The sequence below is a fragment of the Pristis pectinata genome, chromosome 10 (assembly GCF_009764475.1).
Source record: "Pristis pectinata isolate sPriPec2 chromosome 10, sPriPec2.1.pri, whole genome shotgun sequence".
In the NCBI taxonomy this organism is placed as follows: Eukaryota; Metazoa; Chordata; class Chondrichthyes; order Rhinopristiformes; family Pristidae; genus Pristis; species Pristis pectinata.
Window position 1 is genome coordinate 57,016,355 of NC_067414.1, and position 24,571 is coordinate 57,040,925.

Consider the following 24,571-nt stretch of genomic DNA (forward strand, 5'->3'; position numbering starts at 1 on the left):
CTATCAGAACTAAGTACAGACAACGATACATATGAGTTTCTATCAGGTTACTGTACAGGGAATAAACCAAGGCCAATTTCTATTTCACACATCCATTGTAAAGATCCCAGATTATCACCAATAACAACTTCTTGACATCTAATTAATGAATCATATATTTGCATTCCAAAATGTTCAATTCTTTATCGTGCACTATAAATTACTCTTTAATCGAGTTTTGTTATGATGGATTAACCTCACTCAGCATATTTTATTTAACATGAATACAACTTGCAGTATAATATGAAATTAGAACACTCTACGCAAAAGATGTATTTCACTGCGTGTTTCGATGTACATGTGACTAACAAAGATATCTTACCTTAAAATTTTATTTCTTTTTTTCCAATACTGCTGTTCAGTCAAATAGATGCAACCGACTCATTATTTCCAGACCATGGGGATCATTTTATCCACTAGCAGAGTTGAATGGATAATGGGGGAAGTTGGTCATGAGCCACGATGAGCCAGCCAATGCCCAGAAACTGGTGGGGAGGGAACTACCAAAGTCGTAGTGTCATCGAGACATACAGCACGGAAACAGGTCCTTCAGCCCACTGAGTTCACACTCATTGACCACTCATCTACACTAATCCTTCATAAATCACAATTTTTTTCTCCTTACATTCTCATCAATGTCCCCCAGATTTTACCACTCACCTGCACAGGTAGGCACTGTAGCGTAGTGGTTAGCGACCTGGGTTCAATTCCGGCCACTTTCTGTAAGTAGTTTCTGGTAAGGAGTTGTGCATTCTTCCCATGTCTACGTGGGTTTCCTCTAGATGCTCTGGTTTCCTCCCACATTCCAAAGACATACGGGTTAGGAAGTTGTGAGCATGTTATGTTGGCGCCAGCAGCATGGCGACACTTGCAGGCTACCCCCAGAACACTCTATGCATAAGATGTATTTCACTGTGTGTTTTGATGTACATGTGACTAATATCTTATTTGGGACAATTTACAGTGACCAATTAATCTACCAACCTGCAGGTCTTTGGGATGTGGGAGGAAGCCAGAGCATCCAGAGGAAATGCATGTGGTCACAGGGAGAATCTTAAAACTCCACACAGACATGACCCCAGTTAAGGATTGAAGCAGGGTTTCTGCAACCAGGAGCCAGTGAGTCTACCATCTGCACCACTGTGCAATTAGACTTGCTACAACCCAGATGTTTCTCCACTCTTGGCACTGAAGGAGCAAGTTGCCCTACTAATCTGAGTTGGATTATGTTGAGCCTGGCTTGAAGAACTGTCGGCAACAATCCACACCCATGCTCAATTATCTAGGCAGCCTCAGAGCTGATATACATCTGAAACTCTGCCCCTATTTACAGTTTTTAATATTCTAATATTTAGAGATATTTGAAACTATTAACTGATGTAAATAATTAATGATTGAAAAATTAAAACAAAATGGTGAAATGAAAACACATTAAAACATTCACACAATAAAACAGTAAACTAGTATAAAAGTTATTTAAAACACTTACCTTTCCCAACTTCCAGGCGCAACTCAATGGGGACTCTGCCAGGTCAGCATAATGCTGGAAAATCTAAGTACAATCAGGCTCCATGTGGATTCCAGTGACAGAGCGTAGTGACAGATGCTACTCAATATGTACTAAACTTACCACAGGTCCACATAAACCCAGCTAATATTTGCTTGGGAATAGCTGAATGCCTGCAGTTCCCTTTGGAACTATTAGCTATAGCCTGCATGATTCAATCTGGTATTTTCCAAACAGTTTTATGTGCAGCTTCCAAGTACAACTTAGTTGAGTGCACGCGATGCAAGTTCAGCATTTGAAGGATCTTGTTATTGTTAGCGAGATCTTGTATCATGAGACCCTGATTTCCATCTGAAATGGGACCTTCCTCCCTGACACATATGGGTACTCTTACCAACCTTCTCAATCCCCATTAAAGATAAAAATGTTGAAGTGTAGGCATGGGTAGCATGGAAACTGGGCTGGCACCATTTGATATCCCAACATCTTATTTGAAGCAGGATTCAGAGAGTCAGCCCTGTGTTCTGCATTCTGGTTGCAGAATCAAGCCCATCAAACAAGGTCAGCACCAATTGTGCAGATTAGCTTGACAATCTCAGCCTTGTAACTCACTGGAGCAAAATTGCCTCAAACGAGCAGTGCATTTTCAGCAATCTCAAATAATTGCCTAAGTCATAGTCTATGGGAACATAAAACCACAACTTGGACTTACAAAGCACCTTTAATATGATCAAATATCATAAAAGCATTCTGAAGGAGAGCTCTTAAACAAAATCTGACTAAAAGTTAGGTTAAGCATGTTTATTTTAAGCAGTGCCTTAAAGAAGGTAGAAGATGCACAGAAAAGGTTTGAGGAGAGAATACCAGAGCTTGTGCCCTGAGCAGCTGAAGGCACGTCTACTAATGATGCAGCTATAAAAACCGTGAATGTGAAAGAGCCTGGAAACAGAGGAGTGCAAATATCTGGCAAGCTGGGTATGATCAAGAGCTGAGGTCAAGGATGGATTTGAAAATGGGGATCAGCATTTCAAAATCAGGACATTGCTTAACCAGAAGCTAGTGTAGGTCAGCAAACACAGGGATAATCAGCCAACAGGACTTGGTGCAAATTAATAAACCTCAAGTTTAGAAAAGGTGGCAGATGAGAAGCCATCCACCAGGACAGACCAAGTCCAGAGATAACAAATACATGGATAAGGATTTGTGCAGTAGATGAACTGACATCTATGTCAAGTTAGTTTTCAAAACTGATCTCATGTATTTCACATAGATAGCAACCAATGACAAATTTCTGCCCTGGGTATGCTTTCGCAGAATCCTGAGACTCAAGACTTGCACCCATATTGAAGTCCCTTTTATTAAAACCGGTACTTTGCTCCATATATCTTTTGTTAGCACAGTTGCCTATCTCAAGAGATCCAGGAGCAATTAGTTTCCTTACCAATCCCTAATGTTACCTATTGTCAATTCTTATTTGCTTATACATGACATTTATATTGTTCTCCTAGCCATCTGCTACCCAGCTAGGTCTTGCAGTTTCCAAATCAGCCCATCAACCTGGGATATGACACAGTATTTTCCCCTCTTTCCAGCCTCTTCCTTAAATTACCTCAATTCTTGTGCCCAAGGCAAAGGAGTGGAATACAACTTCCAAGCAGTGAAACATCGAGGGAGAAAAGGGGAAAGGAATTCTGCTCAGTTTGAGAATTCAGCATGAGAATGCCTCAAGAGACTTTGAGGGCAAAAAGAGGTATAGCTAAAGTCAGGTTCTTCCCCTCCATCCTCCATGTATTTTCACCTTAATTGTCATGACAATAGATAGAGTGAGGAATCTGCCTGTACCCCTGACCCCACATCATTTAGGCATGCACCAGGTCAAAGTAGTGGGATGGAGAGAAAGTACCCTGAGCCTTTCATCCCATTGTATGTCCTAGAGCAATGAGTGCAAAACAAACAATTTCTAATTAAAAATATAAAATTTCCACGTTGCTAGAAGTGCTTAATCACTCCATACTTTAACGTATAGCAATTAACAAACGTTTAGCAAAACACCTAGTGTTGCTTTGCAACAAATGACAAATCATTCTGATCACTTTGCACTAAAATGGACCTTGTTTTTTTTTTGTTCTAATTGTTTTTTTCTCGTACAAAATAGTGTATAATTTTTGTATAATTTTTCTTGTGAATGCTGCTTATATGATACTATGTGCCCATGGTGCTGCTGCAAGCAAGTTTTTCATTGCATCTGTGCATATGACCATAAACTCAACTTTGATCCTACACTGTATGATGTAATCTAATAAATTCCATCCAGAGTACTCTTATTTCTGAGATGGTTTTGAGGGTGATATGGAGGGAGAATGGTGTTATGGGCTAACACCCCACCCGACTTTTTATTCTTGCCCAAGGTTACAAAACTACAATGAGTATTGTGAAACTGAAAATATGACTGCTGTTGTGAAGTTAACTTTACAACAGTTGACGAACACCTGTGTCGATAAGTAATGTCAAGCAGCAAAAAAAATTGAAAATGCCGTAAAGACTCAGCAGGTCAGGGCAATACAGAGAAAAACAGAGTTAACATTCCAGGTCAATGAGCCCAACCCTTGCATTCCAACATTCTTATTCTGGTCTGTTATCACAAAAATGCACGTTTATTGATGCCAATTTATCGCCATTATGCAGGCCAAATGAGAGAATCACTTACCATTTAAAATTGTGAAAAAATGGTGGGATAATGTCCATCAAGTACATTTCTCCTGAACACAGCCCACAGTTGGAGAGATGACCAAGCACTTTCCAAATGTGGCCTGCGTGGCAAACAATCACAAAGCAGCCCATTGTAGTATTTCAGGCGCATCCTGATGTGCAGCTTATGGTTCTGTGGCATTGACATAAACAATTGAAAAACATTTGCAGCAGACAAGGCAAAAGAAGTTCAACACAATGAGGAAAGAACAGCTTTGAATTGCAGTACAGTCAATGCCACCAAAAGAAATAGTTGCTGTAGAAACAGTATCAGCTGCAATGACCAACTAAGTAGGTCTGTGTAAAACCTTAAACTTCATGAAAATGAATTGTCCTGTTGCACTGATGTCACAGAGAATGAACGATACTAATCTAGTGAACTTTATAGCCAAAGAGCCATGAACCAGTGCAGAATTTAAGGAGACATCCTTTTAGGCAGTTATATTACAAATTCAATAGGTTTGATTTTCATTTGCCATATTTATTATTATTCATTTATCTCAACTCAATAGTGCAATCATAGTCTTGAAATACTGCACAATTCTTATGACTATCCAAGACACAACATAAATTATATTAATGGATTATAATTAATTCTTTTAATTGCCTCCTGCAAGATTCCTAATTAGCAGGCAAGAAATTGTATATTTGATAAAATACTACCAAAATAGTTAGAGATATTAAAGTCCACATTAAATGTGGGATTGCATGTGTGCTTCATGGCCTCCTGATATGTGGAAACTGCTACTGTGGCTTAGTATCATCAGATCTGTACCTCAGTGTACCAAAGACCCCGACTCATTTGATCCCATTCAAACTAACTGTCCCAACTGCAATCACTTTCTCTGGCAACCTGTTCCAGCTCTTGATTCACATGTATAAAGGCTTCATAGAACTGGCCTAATGTCAATTTTCACAGCAATGAACTTGTGCACCATACTCCTCATGTTTGAATATCTGAAAACATTATTGTAAGCATACTTCCTGCCAAAATGAAGAGTGAGAACATGCTTACTTCCTTTATCCTGCTAAACATTACAAATACTGCTAGAAGGCCCCTTTTTCAGCGATTTTATTTTGAAGCTAAAGGACCCAAACTCATTTTGTCCCTCCTCACTTAACACAGGGATGGTCCTCCTCGTTCCCTTTTGCATTGTCTCTTAAGATTTACATAGCCTTCTTATGTCAGGACAGCTTGAAATATTTATTAGATATAACATACACTTTCCATTAAATAGCAGCAGGTTTTAAAGTAGTATAGTACCAAACCCTAGGGCAAGTTACTACTTGCAAGTAGTATTCCTGAAGCTTGAACCTCTACTCATTTCCAGCTCCACAACCAGAGCATAAAAACACAGGAAATAGGAGCTGGAGTAGGCTATATGATCCTTTGATCCTGCTACACCATTATTAAAGATCATGACTAATCTTCTACCTCAACACCATTTTCTAGAACTATTGCCATATCCTTTGAATCCCTTAATCCCAGAATGTTGAATCTCTCTGTTTTGAAATAACATAATGACTGAATTTCCACAGCCATTCAGGGTTGAGAATACACCATCTCTGAATGAAGAAATTTCTTCTCATCTCAGTCCTAAATAACCTATGCCTCATTCTCAAACTGTGCCTCATGGTCCCAGATTTCTCATTTAAGGGAAACATCCACCCTCAATCTTTCCTGTCAAGACTTATCAGAATTTAAGTTTCAATGGAATCTCCTCATTCTTCTAAACTCTAAACACAGTCCCAGTCTACTCAACCTCTCTTTACACAGCAAACCTGCAATCCTTGGAACCAATTCAGTGAATCCTCGTTGTCTTCCTCTAAGGCAAGTACATCCTTTCTTGTAAGTGCAAAGGAGAAAACTGAAATTTTTGCAAGAACTTTCAGCCAGAAGTGCCAAGTGGATGACCCATCTCGATCTCCTCCAAAGGTCCTGAACATAATGGATCCCAATCTTCACTCAATTCAATTCACTCCACGTGGTACCAACAAGTGCCTAAAGGCATTGGACACAGCAAAGGCTATAGGCCCTGACAACATTCCAGCAATATCACTGAAGACTTGTGCTACAGAACCTGATGTGCACTTGGCCAAGCTGTTCCAGTACAGACACAACACTGGCATCTACCCGACAATGTGGAATGTTGCCCAGGTATTCCCTGTCCACAAAAAGCAGGACAAATCCAAACCAGCCAATTGCTGCCCCATTAGTTTACTCTCGATTGTGAGTCAAGTGATGGAAGGGATAACTGATAGGGCTATCAAGTGGAACCAGTTTAGCAGCAACCTGTTCACAGAAACTCAGATTGGGTTCTGTCTAAGTCACTCAGCTCCTGACCTCAGTACAGATTTTGTCCAAACATGGATAAAGGAGCTTAACTCCAGAGGTGAAGTGAGAGCAATTGCCCTTGACATCAAGGCAACATTTGATCGATTATGGCATCAAGGAGTCAAAGGGAATCAGGGAGAAAACCCGCCGCTCCTTGTAATCATGCATAGCACAAAGGAAGATGGTTATGGTGATTGGAGGCCAATCATCTGTCTCAGGACAACTCTGCAGGAGTTCCTCAGGGTAGTGTCCTAGGCCCAACCATCTTCAACTGCTTCATCAATGACCTTCCTTCAATTGCAAGGTCAGAAGTAGGGATGTTTGCTGTTGATTGCACAATGTTCAGCACCATTCGTGACTCCTCAGATAACAAAGTAATTTGTATCCAAAAACAGCAAGTTCTGGATGATATCCAGGCCTAGGCTGACAGCTGGCAAGTAACAGTCATGCCACACAAGTGCCAGGCAATGACAACATCCAACAAGAGAAAATCCAGCTAAAACACCCTGACATTCAATGGCATTACCATTATTGAATCCTCCAATATCAATATCCTGGATATCATTGACCAGAAACTGAACTGAAGTACCCATATACACAATGTGGTTACAAGAGCAGGTCAGAGGTTAGGAATCCTGCAGTCAGTAACTCACCTCCTAACTCCCCAAAGCCTGTGCACCATCTACAGGGCTCAAGTTAGAAGTGTGATGGAATACTCTCCACTTGCCTGGATGAGTGCAGCTTCAACAGCAGTCAAGAAGCTCAACACCATACAGGACATAGCAGCCAGCTTGAAAGGAATCCCAAGCCAGTCCACCACCAACGCACAGCAGCAGCAGTTTGTACCATCTACAGGATGCACTGCAATAACTCACCAAGACTCCTTAGATAGCACCTTCCAAATTCACGACCTCTGCCAGCTAGAAGGACAGGGCCAGCAAGTACATGGGAACACCACCATATGGAAGTTGACTCTAAGCCACACACCATCCTAACTCGGAAATATATCACCATTCCTTCACCATCGCTGGGTCAAAATCCTGGAGCTCTCTACCCACACCTCAAGGACTGCAGAAGTTCAAGGTGGCAGATCACCACCATCTTCTCAAGGGCAATCAGGAATGGGGACTTAAATGCTGGCTATTGTGAATAGCTGGAGCCCAAGCACCAACACGTGTGAAACCCCACTAGTCACAGTTTGCCAACTGAGAATGATCTGTTTATTCCTCCTCTTTGCTTTCTGTTCAATAACCAATTCTCAATCCATATAACCCCAAATTCCACATGCTTTAATCCTGTTAACGAAATTCCTGTGCAGACCTTTTCAAAAGCCTTCCAGAAATCCAGATACCTCACATCCTTTCGTCCCCCTCCCATCCTTATCTATTCTGCTAGTCACATCCTCAAAGAACTCCAACATATTAGTCAAATATGATTTTTCCTCCAAATATTAATGTTGATTCTGCTCATTCCTATTATTCTTTTTAAGTTGTTTTGTCATTACATCCTTCATTATAGATTCCAGCATTTTCCCTAAAACTGCTGTTAGGTTAAGAGAGTGGTTCCCTGTTTTCTCTCTCTCTTTCTTAAATAGTATGTTAATCTTCCAATGCACAAAAAACAATTCCGAAATCTGCATAACCTTGAAAGTAGTCACATCTTGAAAGCCACCTTCAAAACTCTGGAATGTAGATCATTCCATACTTGGGATATATTAGCTTACCAATTTTTCCAGTACTAATTTTTGACTAATACTTAATCACTTCAGTTCATCAGTCTCAATGGACCCCTAATTCACTGATATATCCAACAGGTTCTGTGCAACTTCTATGAAGACATTAACAAAGGAACTGTTTAATTCCTCAGCTATTTCCTTATTCCCAATTAAAAATTTTCACATGATTCATATTTGACATGCTCATCTTTTCTTTTTATATAAGTTTAATCTGATTTTATTTTTCTGTGAGTCTTCTCTCATATTCTGTTTGCCTTTCTTTATCAATCTCTTGGTCCTCTCCTGCTGACTTCAACAATGCTGCCAATCTGCAGGCCTACTGTTTTTTCTGGCAACTTTTTATGACTTTTCTTTTCACTTAACAGCACCATAAATTTCTCTGGTCAGCCACGGATGAATCACTTTTCCTATTAGCTTCGTATGCCTTAAAGAAGTATTTTTTGCAACATGCATGATTTCTTTTAAATGCTAACTATTGCCTGTCTATTGTCGTACCTTTCAAATTATCCTCCCTATTAGCCACAAACAACTCTCCTCTCGTACCTCCTTAGTTTCCTTAGTTCAGATCTAAGACTCTAATTTCATATTAAACTACATCACTTTCAAACCAATGTAAAATGTTATCATATTATTGTCACTCTCCCTCAAAATCCCCCTAACAAGATTATTGGCTTAGTAATAGGAATCAAAAAGTGATGGTGGAGTGTTGTTTTATGATTGGAAGCCCATGACCAATGGTATACCACAGGGATCAGTGCTGGAACCCTTACTGTTCATCATATAGATTAATGATTTGGATATGAATATAGGAGTTACGATTAGTAAGATTGAAAATGATACAAAAATTGGTGGTATTGTTGATGGTGAGGAGGACAGTCAGGCAACAAGGTGGTATCGATCAGTTGGTAGATGGGGAGGGGGAATGGCAGAATAAGTTTAAACCTGACAAGTCCGAGGTGATGCACTTTAGGATAATGAATGATGGTGCCCTAGGAAATTTTGTGCAACAGAGGGACCTTGGTGTACACACCCATGGGTCCCTGGAGGTGGCAGCACAGAGAGATAAAGGTGGTGAAGAAGTTATACAAGGTACTTGCCTTCATTAGCCAGGCATTAAAAATTAGAGCAGTTAAGTTTATAGTATAACCTTATGAAATGCTGGTTAGGCTGGAGCGCTGTCTATAATTCTGGTCTCCACACAAAAGAAAGGACACTCCAATTTGCCTACTGCCACAACAGGTCAACAGCAGATTTCTCTGGCTCTTCACTCTGCTCTGGACAATAGGAACTCATGCTGTTCATCGACTACAGCTCGGCATTGAACACAATCATCCCATCCAAACTCATCATCAAGCATCAAGACCTGAGCCTCTGTACCTCCCTCTGCAACTGGATACTCGACTTCCTCATAGGCAAACTTCAATCAGTGAAGACTGATAACAACATCTCCTCGCTGATCATTTCAAGGATGTACTTCAAGGCTGTGTGCTTAGCCCCCTGCCTTATTCTCTATATACACGTGACTGTGTGGCTAAGCACAGCTCCAATGGCATTTTCAAATTCACCGATGACACCACTGTTGTTGGATGAATCACAGGTGACAATAAATCAGCTTACCAGAGTGAGAAAGGACACCTGGTTGAGTGGTGCTGCAATAACAACCTCTCGCTGAACGTCAGCAAAATTAAAGAACTGATTGTTGACTTCAGGAAGGGGAAGAAAGGTGAACATGTGCCAGTCTACATTGCGAGATTGGTGGTGGAGAGAGTCAGCAGTTTTGAGTTCCTGGGTGTTAACACATCGAATGACCTTTCCAAGGCCCAGCACATAAAGGAAAGTGCACCAGCATCTTTACTTTCTCAGGAGGTTAAACAGGTTTGGCTTGCCACCAAACACTCTAACAAGCTTCTACAGATGTATTGTTGAAAGTGCCCTGACTGGTTGCATCATGGTCTGGTACGGCAATGCACAGGAATGTAAGAAGCTGCAGAGAGTAGTGGACTCTGCCCAATACATCACAGGCACATCCCTCCCCACCAATGATAGTATCTACAGGAGGCCCTGCCTCAAGAAGTCAACATCCATCATCAAAGATCCCCACCATCCAGACCACGCTATCTTTTCGCAGCTACCATGGGGCAGGAGGTACAGAGGCCTGAAGTCCCACACCACCAGGTTCAAGAACAGCTACTTACTTTCAACCATGCGGCTCTTGAACCAACTGGCAAAACCCTGATCAACTATAGTTTAACAACACTATGATCATTTTGCACTAAAATGGACTTTGTTTTTTTGTTCTAATTGTGTTTTTTCTTGAAAAAAATTGTGTATAAATTTGTCTAATTTATGTTTTTCTTGTGAATGCTGCTTATATGATGCTAGGTGCCTGTGATGCTGCTACAAGTAAGTTTTTCATTGCACCTGTGCATACATGTAGTTTGGCACATGACAATGAACTTGACTTGACTTGACTTGACATGATTGCACTGGAGAGGGTGCAGAGGAGATTCACCAAAATGTTGCCTCGGATGGAGCTTTTCTGTTATGAAGAGAGATTGGATAGGCTAGGTTTGTTTTCCTTGAGCAGAGATGGCAGAGGGGTTGTGGGGCTGGGGTTGGAAGCCTGACATAGGTAAACAAAATTACGAGAGGCATAGATAGGATAGAGAGAAGTATTTTTCCCCCCATAGCAAGAGTGTTTAATACTAGAGGGGGTAGGTATAGGATAAAGGGTAAGAGAGTTATAGAGAGGATCTGAGGGAGATTTTTTTTTATCCTGAGGGTTATTTGAATCTGGATTGCAATGGTTAGTGGAGGCAGGTACTCTGAAAACATTTAAGAAATATCTGGATGAGCAACTATATTTAAGCAATATCAATGATATTATATTGATAGTCAGCATGAAAGTGGTGGGCCGAAGGGTCTCTATCTGAGCTGTATGACTTTATGGCTCTATTATCAATCAACCCCTTCTCTTTGCACAAAAGGAGATCCAAAATAGCCTTTTTCCTCATTGGTTTCTCAACATATTGATCTAGAAAAGCATCTTGAACACCTCATTACCACCTTCATATAGATAGTAATTACGCAAGTTAAAGTCTCCTATAATTACTGCATTACCCCATTACATGCACCTCTAATTTTCCGATTTATATCACACCCAATATTATAACTGCTATTTAATGGCCTATAAATAATTCTTACAAACATTTTCTGCCCCTTGCTATTTCTTAGCTCAACTCAAATTGATTTAAATCTCCATCATGACGTGTTATGCCAAATTATTTCTCACCACTGCACTAATTACCTCTCTTATTAATAGCACCCAGGACCCCCTTCTCCTTTATAAAGGATAAGCAAAAATGCTGAATACCCTGGAATATTTAGTTCCCAGCCTTGGTCACCCTACAGCCATGTTTCAGTAATGATAAGAGATTAGACCCATTTACTTCTACTCATGCCATTCATCCAATTAACATGCTGCAAATGCTGCAAGGTTTCAGATACAGCACCTTTAATTGCTGCATTTGAACATTTTTTTCTGTTCTTTAACTCCCTTGGTTGCTTGACTTTGTCTTTTACTTCTATTTACTTCATTTATTACTTTCCAATATCTCTTCCTACTTTGTCTCTATTCTTCTTGAATTCCCTTCCAGGTTCCCATCCTCCTGCCAACCTAGTTTAAACCCACCCCAAAAACTCAAACTTACAGTCCCAAATCTCCCCCGTCCCCCACCGCCTCACAAAGATAGTGGTCCCAGCACTGCTGAGATGTAATCCACCCAATTTGTTCAGGCCCCCAAAACTGTTTCAATACCATTGGAAATCTAAAACCCTCTCTTCTGCACTCTCTCTCCGTTCACAGAGTCACCTGCTTCATCCTCCTCTATCGAAATTAGCACAAGGCACTGGAAGTAATCCTGAGATTTTAAGCTTTCCCCTACCTTTTAACCTCTTTCCTAGCTCCCTAAACTCTGTCTATGGGACCTCAACCTATTTTCTGCCTATATCATTGCTAACAATCTGCCTTTTCAGGGTGTGCTACAGTCATTCTTGGCCATAGAGACAACATACAGTACCAACCTGGAGTCGCATCTATAGCCATAGATATGCAAACCTCTTCCCCTAACCACTGAATCTCTAATCACTTACTCTTTCAGCCTGCATCCTCCCCTCCTTTTGCTCTTGATAACTCTTCTTTCCTAGCTGCATCCTGTTTGTATCCCTCTCTGCTGCAGTAACATTGGTTATTCTCTTTGAAGCCAACAGCTTACAGCTGTTTCTGGCATGTTCCAACTCTGATTTGGCAGGAAGTTGAACTGCCAGAAAGGGAGCTTGGCCATGGAAATACCGAACCCAGATCTGTCTACAGAATGAGAAACAGTCATTTTGGGAGCTGAGCTTTCACTTGCTCCAAATAAGGCATCATGGCTTGCAAGGAGAGGGTGGTAAAGGGAAAGGAGAGGAAGTCACTTCAGTCTGAAAAACTGCATGGTCAGCAAAGTTAAAATTTCTACTGTACGTTAATCAGACCAAGCATAACTTATTCATGACTGGCAGTTTATGGGACCCACTAGAGAATCAAGTCTAAAGTCCTTGAAAGAGGAGTTTAAGGATTATTTTTAAGTATTTCAATATGGCCTCAATGCAAAGAAACATTAACCTGTTTGTGGGAGGAAATCTGGTTCAAACCAGTGATTTCCTTCAGACTTGTGTCTTCACGACATTCCAAATGAAGACCTCCTGCCATGGACTCTCATCACTGGCATAAAATTATGGGACTTGCCTCAATCCCGTGAGGTTTACAGGGTCAGCAGCAAGTTCTGGGTTCTGAATTCTGAATTATAATCAATAAGTGAAAAAATAATCAATCAATTTATGCAGTGGAAGCTACTTAGTGTCATCACCCTGAGGTGCTCATAAATTAATTTCACAAATTCTAACTGTTGTTTAATTTTTTTAAAAAATCAAATACATATAAGTTAATGAACTCAGTAAATGGTGCAGCCATTCATTTTAAAATATTAAATGACCTTATTCTATCAGTTGTTGTAGAACAAAAACTCATTAACTAAGTACATTTTGTGCAGTAGGAACAAAGATTGACGAATTTACTTTACAGGCACGTGCAGGTAACATGATAGCTGACAGCAATTACCTTGCAAATAATTAACAATAAATATATTTAAAGCATAAAACAATCATACTAAAAGTAACAGCTAAGTACCTGTGAAAATCGACTATGACAGAGATTGGTAATTACATGAAACAGGTCAAAGTTATCTCTTTTTGATAACCTTTATGCTCAACAAAATCGAGAACAAGTTGAAAGATCATAACATTTCTTCCTCTCACCATTCCCCCCCCAACCCTCTCCTCTGTCCCACCCCCTCCACCAAACACAGTCACTATCAAGCATTCCCATTCTATTCAAAAGAATAGCATTATGAACAAGCCAGCCTCTGTGGTCTATAAATATGATTGGGTATAAACTCATTTTCAGAAGAAAACTCTGGAATGGATTTCGAAAGCTTAACAATCCAACACAAGTGCTTTCACAGTACTCTCAAATACTATCCAATCTAAGTACAGTGGTGTCGGTAAACTTCTAGGCAGGAATATTACTACTTTTGATTTTGATTTTCAAGCAACATATTTGCTCCTTTTAGGTTATCAACTATTCTGCAGTCCAACTTGGAAAATACTGGATCTTTTCTAAACTGTTATTCAAATATTTTCAATACTGACATTACTAACTTTATTTTCAGTAAGAGGTCACCTTTTTAACCATTTTGATATTGAATATTGTATGTTCCCTTATATTTACCCATTCCATTTTACAGTAAACACACAAAAATAATCAAGCACTGCTTATTCACTTACAACGTGGATCTTTCCTCAGCACAAAGAAACAACCATTTAGAATCAGGTATACAGTATAACATGTTTATTATTTATTCATTTGTTGGGAGGTGGGCATCACAGTGAGGTCAACATTTATTGCTAGCTGCATTTGCCTTTTGAAGGTGGTGATGAGCTTTCTTGAACCACTGTACTGCTTCTGCTAAAGAGATTCTCAGAATGCTCTTTGATCAGGAATACTCAGATTTAGACCAGGCAATGAAGAAGAAATGGCAATATCTCTCCAAGGGTGTGTGCAACTTGTCTGGAAACATGTGGCTGGTGGAGCTCCCATGTGTCAGATGCCCTCGCCCTACTTGGTGGTGGAGGTTGCAAGTTTGGGAGTAGCCCAAGCAAGTAATTGAAGTGCACTTTACAGATGCTGGTGGGGGAAGTAATTAATGTTTGGAGTAATGGAAGGGTATAAAACTTCAATAATCTGCCAGCTAACTATTTGGAAATCTTGATGGTTTGGCATCTGACTCTGGTGAAAGAAAAGGCTGAGTCAAATGGACAGGTGCAACTGCTCAAATTGATGCATTTTAAAAGGCATCATTGATTACCTACAATTCCATAGATGATGTCTGTTGCACTCCCCGTCCACTCACTGGGGCCCCAGTTCTCATGTTCTCTTTAAATTCGCCTGTCTCAGTTGGCTGCACTCCCTTGAAATTTACCTGGTTCAGTTTCTCATGATCCTTTAAAACTTACTGGGGTCCTGTTACTCACAATCCCTTTCAACTTAGGCTTCACTAGAAAATTTATTATTTTACTGTGCAACATTTAAAGAAAGAGTAAATGAAATATCTGATGGAGCATTAATAGAATAACATCTGATTGTCCAGAAAATCTGCTGGTCCAGCACCAAAGTACTGAGCACACTGGATTAAAGGAGCATTACTATACATTGACCTGAAGGGTGTTTAGCTTCTTGAGTGTTGTCGGAGCCACAGTCATCTAAGTGAGGAGTATTTCATACTGCTCCCGGTTTGTGCCTTGTAGATGGTAGCAAGGACTTGATACATCAGGAGACAAGTCATTTGTCACAGGATACCCAACCTATGATCTATTCTTGTACCCATGCCATTTTTAGCCACTGTACAATGGTGACCCCAGGACATTGATGGTTGTTAGACTCCCTTTTGTTCATGATGGTCATTGCCTGGCACTTAATGGAAAGTAACATTCACAGCACAAATCAGCCCAAGCATGAATGTTGTCTAAGTCTTGCTGCATGCAGGCATGGACTGCTTCATTTGCTGAGCAGTTAGCAATGGAATCAAACATTATGCCATCATCAGCAAATATCTCTCGTTCTAACCACATAGTGGAAAAACAAGATCATTGATGAAGTAGATGAATATAGATGGGCCTACCCCGAGAAACTCTTACGTTCATATCCTGTGGCTGGAATAACTGACCTCCGACAACCACCCTCCTTTTTGCAAGGTATGACTCAAAGAATTGCAGTGTTTTCCCCTTGATGCCCATTGATTTCAGTTTCACCAGGTCTCCCTGATGCCACACCCAGTCAATGGTCAAGGACCTCATCTCTGAAATTCAGGTCCTTGTTCCATGCTTGGACTACATCTGTGATAAGGTCTGAAGCAGTTGTCCAGGCAAAAACCATACTAGGCATTGGTGAACAGATAATTGGAAAGTAAGTGCTGCCTGTTAGTACTGTCAATGACACCTTCCACCACTTCGCTGATGATTGAGTGCAGAATAAGTGGGTGGACTTGAGTATGGTTAGTGTAGTTATAGAAAATTATGCATTGTTTCTGGATGTTGCCAAGGGACAACATTTAGTACAGTGCAATGATACATCATCAAATGGCACACATAATTCCCACTACTATAAAAACAAAAATAACTGTCCATCAGCAATTTCCCATCTCTAAAAATTATGCCTGTCAGCTTTTCTCTCATGACTCAAAATTCAAAGCCTTTGATTGCAACCACTGTTTGGTATTCCAATTTTTATGCAATGTGCTTTTCCAAGCTGAATTTAGGTTTAGAAATATATTTCACTACCCGCTTAGTACATGTATGAATCCTGTACAAGAGTTTCTAACTACATTTGTAATGTTGCTCATTCTGAAAGCACATAGAAAAATTCAAGTATACCTGAGCAGACCTCCTTATAGCTTGGGTTTGGAGTTAATCCACCAGCATATCCAACTTGAGTGGAATAGACACCTTTCTGAACCCAGAATTTTCTCTCAGCACCCCAGAAACAGCCCATGCCTATAGAAAACAAAAATAAAAATGATAATATAAATAAACTTTTTTTGAATATGACACACACATATCCTAATGCATTTGTCAGTATCAAGGAAAATTAGGAATTGCATTATGGCATCATAATACTTTCTCTATTGCTATTTAATTTTTTTGCATTTCAAGAATATACTGACATCTCTTTGGTAAGTCTTAATGAAATCAATGTCTAGTTACATTTATACCAATAATTTGCTTAGTAAATTGCATTTTGGGTTGTGCAATGAGCACTGGAATCTGGGCCTGATGTTAATCCAAACAAATATGTCTTCTTCTTACCCAACTCTTGGATTGATGCAAAGGTTCACAACAGAAAGCTGCTCCTAATGACCTGCTAATTACTCATATCATTTAGATGAGCTATTGTGGAGGAAGGAAATGTCACACTGGTGTGATGGCAGCATGTTCTTTTGAGGTTATGAACAGCACAGGACCCTTTGCTATACCCAATCAGCAAAATATTTAATGCAAACAAAATGCTTAACAATTTTCCATTTCTCATCATCAATCACTTGGAATATAAATACCTATACCATCCAAAGTGACAAGTAACTTATATTTACTTAGGTCATAATCAACTGGAAAACTACAAGAGAGCTACTGAGTTACTTATCAAAATAAAAAAAAACAAATATTTTATATAGACAGGAAAAACAGTTTAGAAACTTACCTTTAGCTCAACCTATTCAAGTTTTTTTAAGGATTTTAATCCAACCCCTGTGGAAATCCAATTTCACTTGCATCTTTATTATATCAAGATCAATTTATTTTAAATTCTTCAATTGGAAGGATTTTTGTTCCGCTGTGTGGCAACTCAATCCAGACGTTAATGAGCACAGATTTTCTTCATGTTCGCCACCCATTTTCAGACAGCCAGAAGAGGTAAATAGATCTAGGAAGCATATTGCCAAATTTCTGCTCATAAGAAACGCGGTTACAATTTTGCTCCAAAGCAAACATAGGCTGGCAGCTGTGACTGTTAATTGCATCCTGCCACATGCAAATTATGTTTAAATATCCCTTCAAAGTATATGATGTACTTCCATCCCCTTCCCACCTAGGGCCTGCTCCCTGTAATGAACACTAGCACAAAACCAGTAATGGTGGCTATTAGGCAGTGGAGGCAGGTAGAAATGAAATCATGTTACCTTTGAAGAATGCATACTTGGTCAAACCAGTATTGGATTTTCATTCTGTGTTTGCTTTTCCGCACTCAGTGTAGCTGTTATATATAGTACTGTATTTAGCTATGCCACAGAAGACAAAGCCATTTGGTTCAAGGGGAATTAGGGCATATAAGATAAATGCTGGTCTTGCCATTGAACATCCACATCTCATAAAAACATAAATAAAAAGCTTCTCTATGCTTTGAATATGATGGCACTGAGAAGAAGCAACACACAAAAGAACTAGGTTGATTTTTATCCTCCATTAAAGATGACTAGTACCCACTCATAAATCTTGTGAAGGACACCAGGGTGGACTTTATAGCCATATATCCACTATGGAGCCACAGAGGTCTCCAACTAGGGCACCATCTGCATCTGCTGCAGTGCAACATGTCTAATGATTCCCACCAATTCCACCCGCCCCCCCCCCCCCCCAACCAATTTAGAAGCACAGTAATCAAAATTGGACTCAGTAATCAAAAAAGCAATATCAAAAACTTGAGGTAATTGGCAGGGACAAATATAAGGAGGAGTAACTGAAGAGGAGCAGCCAGTATGTGAGTGGCCCACGGTAAGAGTTGAGTTTTGAGGCTTCGGCGAGCAGAGGCTGAAGAAGAGCTTGGTCCCAGAGAGGTAAGGCCGGTAAGTTCCTTTAATTTAATTAACTTAGGAGTAGGTAGTGATGGCAGCAGCTAGGGCAGTCATGTGCTCCGTATGCAGTATGTGGGAAGTCAGGGACAGCACACTTGTCCCTGATGACTACACCTGTAAAAGGTCAGCTTCAGCTCCTGACAAACCGAGTTAGGGAACTGGAGCTGGACCTGGCTGAACTCCGGATCATTCGTGAGGCAGAGGCAGAAATAGACAGGGGTTTCAGGGAGATAGTCACCACTAAAAGTCAGGAGGCAGGTAGCTGGGTGATTGTCAGGAAAGGGAAGGGGTATAGACGGAAAGAGCAGAGCACCCCTGTGGATGTTCCCATCCACAGTAAGTATACCGTTTTGGATACTGCTGGTGGGGACGACCTACCAGGGACAAGCTGCAGTGGTCACGTCTCTGGCACCGAGACGGGACCCTCGACTCAAAGGAAGGAGGGAAGAGAGCAGTAGTGACAGAGGATTCGATAGTTCGGGGGACAGATAGGAGGTTCTGTGGGAGAGATCGAGAATCCCAGATGGTCTGTTGCCTCCCTGGTGCCAGGGTCCGCGATATCTCAGATTGAGTTCTCAATATTCTCAGGAGGGAGGGTGAGCAGCCAGATGTCGTGGTTCACGTAGGGACCAATGACGTGGATAGGAAAAAGGAGGAGGTCCTGCAAAGAGAGTTTAGAGAATTAGGTGCAAAGTTGAAGAACAGGACCTCCAAGGTTGCAATCTCAGGATTGCTACCTGTGCCACGAGCTAGTGAGGCTAGAAATAGGAAGATCATGCAGCTAAATACATTGCTAAGGAATTGGTGCAGGAGGGAGGGCTTCATGTTTCTAGACAATTGGGCTTTGTTCCAGGGAAAGTGGGACCTGTTCCGACAGGACGGTTTGCACATGAACTGGAGGGGGACTAACATACTTGCGGGTAGGTTTGCTAGTGCTGCTCTGGGGGAGTTTAAACTAGATTTGCAGGGGGAGGGGAACCAGAGTGTTAGAGCAGATAGTGAGATGGAGGAGGAAAAAGGTCATGCGAGGACTGCAGGTATCAACAGAAATCAAAGGTTTGTACGTGATAGAAATGTTCTCAGGTGCATCTATTTCAATGCAAGGAGTAGTGTAGGTAAGGCAGATGAGTTTAGGGCATGGATTGGCATATGGGATTACGACATTATTGCTATTAGTGAGACCTGGTTGCAGGAGGGGCTGGACTGGCAGCTTAATGTTCCGGGGTTCCATTGTTTCAGACGTGATAGAGGGGGAGGGATGAGAGGGGGAGGAATGGCATTACTAGTCAGGGAAAATATCACAGCTGTGTGTAGACAGGACAGCCCGGAGGGCTCATCTACTAAGGCCATATGGGTGGAGCTGAGGAATAGGAAAGGTGTGGCCACACTAATAGGGTTGTATTATAGACCACCCAATAGTCAGAGGGAATTGGAGGAACAAATCTGTAGTGAGATAGCAGACCAATGTAAGAAACAGAAAGTTGTAATAGTAGGGGATTTTAACTTTCCACGTATTGACTGGGACTCCCACACTGTGAAAGGGCTGGATGGCTTGGAATTTGTCAAATGTGTTCAGGAAAATTTTCTAAATCAATATATAGAGGTACCAATGAGAGAGAATGCAATACTTGATCTCCTATTAGGGAACCAGACAGGTCAGGTGACAGAAGTATGCGTAGGTGAGCATTTTGGGTCCAGTGACCATAATGTCATTAGTTTCAAGTTAATTACGGATAAGGACAGGTCTGGTCCTCGGGTTGAGGTTCTAAATTGGAGAAAGGCCAATTTTGTGGAAATGAGAAAGTATCTAGGAAGAGTGGATTGGGATAAGTTGTTTTCTGGCAAGGATGTGTTCAGTAAGTGGAAGGCCTTCAAAGGCGAAATTTTAAGAGTGCAGCGTTTGCATGTTCCTGCCAGGATTAAAGGCAAAGTTAACAAGCATAGGGAACCTTGGTTTTCAAGGGATATTGGCGATCTGCTTAAGAAAAAGAGAGAGGTGTATAGCAGGTATAGGCAACTAGGAACAAATGAGGTACTTGAAGAGTATAGAAAATGTAAGAAAATACTAAGGAAATCAGGAAGGCAAAAAGAAGACATGAGGTTGCTTTGGCAGGTAATGGGAAGGTAAACCCGAAGGGTTTCTACAAGTATATGAAGAATAAAGGGATAGTAAGGGACAAAATTGGTCCCCTAGAGGATCAGAGTGGTCGTCTATGTGTGGAGCCTCAGGAGATCTTAAACAGTTTTTTTGCATCAGTATTTACTCAGGAAACTGGCATAGTGGATATGGAAGGAAGGGAAACAGGCAATAGTGTCATGGAACATATAGAGATTAAAGAGGAGGAGGTTCTTGCTGCTTTACAGGGAATAAAGGTAGATAAATCCCCCGGGCCTGATAAGATATTTCCTTGGACATTGAGAGACTAGTGCAGAAATTGCAGGGGCCCTGGCAGATATATTTAAAATGTCCTTAGTCACGGGTGCGGTGCCGGAGGACTGGAGGGTAGCTCATGTAGTTCCGTTATTTAAAAAAGGATCTAAAAGTAAACCAGGTAATTACAGGCCAGTGAGCCTGACATCAGTAGTGGGTAAATTATTGGAAGGTGTTCTGAGAGATCGAATATACAAGTATTTGGATAGCCAAGGGCTGATTAGGGATAGTCAGCATGGCTTTGTGCATGGTAGATAGTGTTTAACGAATCTTGTAGAGTTTTTCGAGGAGGTTACCAAGACAGTAGATGAAGGAAGGGCTGTGGATGTTGTCTACATGGACTTTAGTAAGGCCTTTGACAAGGTCCCACGTGGGAGGTTAGTTCGGAAGGTTCGGACACTAGGTATCCATGGAAAGGTTGTAAACTGGATTCGAAATTGGTTGTGTGGGAGAAGACAGAGAGTGGTAGTGGATGATTGTTTCTCAGACTGGAGGCCTGTGACTAGTGGTGTGCCTCAGGGATCTGTGCTGGGGCCATTGTTGTTTGTCTATATCAATGATCTAGATGATAATGTGGTAAATTGGATCAGCAAGTTTGCTGATGACACTAAGATTGGAGGCATAGTGGACAGCGAGGAAGGCTTTCAAAGCTTGCAGAGGGATCTGAACCAACTGGAAGAATGGGCCAGAAAATGGCAGATGGAATTTAATGCAGACAAGTGTGAGGCGTTGCATTTTGGAAGGACAAATCAAGGTAGGACATGCACAGTAAATGGTAGGGCACTGAGGAGTGCGGAAGAACAAAGGGATCTGGGAGTTCAGATACATAATTCCCTGAAAGTGGTGTCGCAGGTAGACAGGGTTGTAAAGAAGGCATTTGGCATCCTGGCATTCTTAAATCAAAGTATTGAGTATAGGAGTTGGGATGTTATGGTGAGGTTGTACAAGACATTGGTGAGGCTAAATTTGGAGTATTGTGTGCAGTTCTGGTCACCTAACTACAGGAAAGATATTTGTAAGATTGAAAGAGGGCAGAGGAGATCTACTAGAATGTTGCCAGGTCTTCAGGAATTGAGTTACAGGGAAAGACTGAGTAGGCTAGGACTTTATTCCTTGGAGCGCAGAAGAATGAGGGGAGATTTGATAGAGGTTTACAAAATTATGAGGGGTATAGACAGTTAATGCGAGTAGGCTCTTTCCACCTAGATTAGGAGAGATAAGTACGAGAGGACATGGCTTTAGGGTGAAAGGGGAAAAGTTTAGGGGGAACTTCTTCACTCAAAGAGTGGTGGGAGTATGGAACAGGCTGCCATCTGATTTGAGTTTTAAGAATAAATTGGATAGATACATGGACGGGACAGGTCTGGAGGGTTATGGACTGGGTGCAGGTAAATGGGACTAGCAGAATACCGTCTCGACACAGACCAGAAGGGTCGAATGGCCTGTTTTCTGTGCTGTAGTGTTCTATAGTTCTATCTAAAATTTTTTGACATGTTAGTAATATTGCCCATAATTTGAAAGGCTTACCACCAAATGCACACACATTTAGGGTAATTACAGGTACAATGTTGCATGACTATGAGTGAAAATGAGTTTATCAACCAAAGGCAAGATTCAGCACATACAAATTGGATGTGACTACCATTAGCAAACAACAGGGTTTTGGTTAAAAAAAAGACAAGGACAAAAGAAAGATGAGGATAATAACTGTTTTATATCTTCTTCATCACTTCATTTTCCAGCTTTTGTCATAAGACAAAACTGAGCTTTGCACCTGGCTTTCCAACAAAAAAGGTAATGTGGAGATTCACCCCCTATCCACAGAATAAAAATACAAATAAAAAAATAAGCAGTACTGTCCAAATCAGAAAATGAGAAGGGCAAATCAAGTAAAAGTTCTAAATATTCTTTCAGAGAAGGAACTCTTATCAACATTTTAACACTCCTCCTCAGCAGTCCAACTTCTGCACACACAACTCAGTGCATTAGCACACTGCTTCCACATTGCTTACACCTCTCTGCTGAGTTACACATATGTTTTGTCAGTAACACTAAATGTCTTCTTCAGTTGCATTCGTGAGTTGTTCCTTGACTTGAATGAAATTAATTTCAGAGGTAGTGTGACATGCTGACGTGGCTACATAGCATAAATACTCAAAATGCAGTAAATACTGAGCAGGTCAGATAACATCTGAAGAAATGGAAAGGGAGTTAACACTTCAGTTTGATGACCCATTGTCATTTCTTTACTTCAGAATTACAGTATCTGCAGTTTTTTTCTGCTTTTTAACTACATAGTATGCCTAGCTCTATTGACTGACTACAATATTTAGGATCATGCCTTTGGCGGCCACTGGTAGTCCAGTCCACATGTAGTAAATCCATAGATATCTAATCTCTGCAGATGATGCAAACTGTCTACAACTTCTCCACAGGAATGAGAAGCTGAAAGCTCAAGATGTTGAGGCAGAAGAATGCCAACTTTATATACTGGGAAGTGGAAAGGAAATGTGCAGAATGAAGGGGTAGATGAGTTGTAGCATGTACTGAGAGTGGTAAAAAGCATGCCAAGTGGAATCGAGGGAGAAAGAGACAGCTAGCATGGATCGAGTTTGATGCAGTGAGAACAAGCAACTAGTGGAGGGCAGCAAGGTCCAAATGTTGGCTGAGTGGTTCTTAGAATCAGATAGGATGCATGTGCCAAAGTTCAGAATGATTTGCACCTTGTGTAGGGGAAAGGTTAGGAATCTGGCTAGAAGGGATTTTGACACATTCTGCCTCTGTGAGATTCAGTCGAACAGAAAAGAACCAAGAACGAGTTTCAAGCAAGAATTGAACAACAACTTGCCAAAAATCAAAAAGGAGGGTATTCTGCTGATCCACATCATGATGTTGGACTTGCAGATGTTGAAGCAGAAGCAGAGTCTGAGATCCAAGTGAAAATACATAAAACTGGCAACATTGGCTATACTTCCAGACAACATTATCAAGAGGCAGCATTTGCAGAGGGGTATAGGATGGGTACAGGATGGGTCCTCCACTATAGTCACAGTGGCATATTTCTAATGATGGAGTGTAATTTGATCATTTCTCAGAAATTTTATCACTATTTATTTTAAACCAAATATCACAACACAATTATCTTTATTTATCGGTCAACAAGATATGGTCATTACTAGCAAGGTCAGTGTTTGTTAACCATCACTGAAATGAGCAGCTTACTAAGTCACTTCAGAGGGCAATTAAGAGTTAACCACATTTCTGCAAGTCTGGAAATAACAAAAGGGGTGAGTTGAGGACATTGGTACTTTCATGGTCCCTATTACTTACACTAACTTTTTATTTAAGATTCACTTATTTACTTGAATTTACCTTGCTCATCTGACCAAGCCACTGGATAATACTCCAGTAATTTAGTTACAATGCTACAAAACTCATTTTTATAATTACATGAGCCATTCTGGAATGAGAAAGGCTCTAAGGCGGCTCTGAAATGAAACATTAAAAATAGGAAGATAAACAATCTCACCAACTCCACAATATAATGGATACATTGAAGTGCTTTACAAGCTTCATGTTTTTTGATGTCATCAAACTACCTGAATCAGATTAATGCTTTGCAATCATTCCCAGTATTCATTAATCTCTCAATAACGTTACAGTAATTGGGCTGTGGTAACAACACTGCAACTGTTAATCCTTCAGTGAAACTATCATCAAGAACAGCAGACAGCCTGTCAGCATCTGCAATCAAAGCTGCCGACACTGCAAAAAT

General features: G+C 40.7%; 1 protein-coding gene across 1 annotated transcript in view; it reads right to left on the reverse strand.

Moving 5' to 3' along the window:
• Window positions 1–24,571, reverse strand: part of msraa (methionine sulfoxide reductase Aa) — a 234,982-nt gene that overhangs the window by 129,694 nt on the left and 80,717 nt on the right. The window contains exons 3-4 of the mRNA XM_052025182.1: window positions 16,393–16,512; window positions 5,135–5,139 (exon numbers count right to left, since the gene is read on the reverse strand). Coding sequence (XP_051881142.1) covers window positions 5,135–5,139; window positions 16,393–16,512 — 125 coding nt within the window. The remainder of the gene's footprint in view (window positions 1–5,134; window positions 5,140–16,392; window positions 16,513–24,571) is intronic.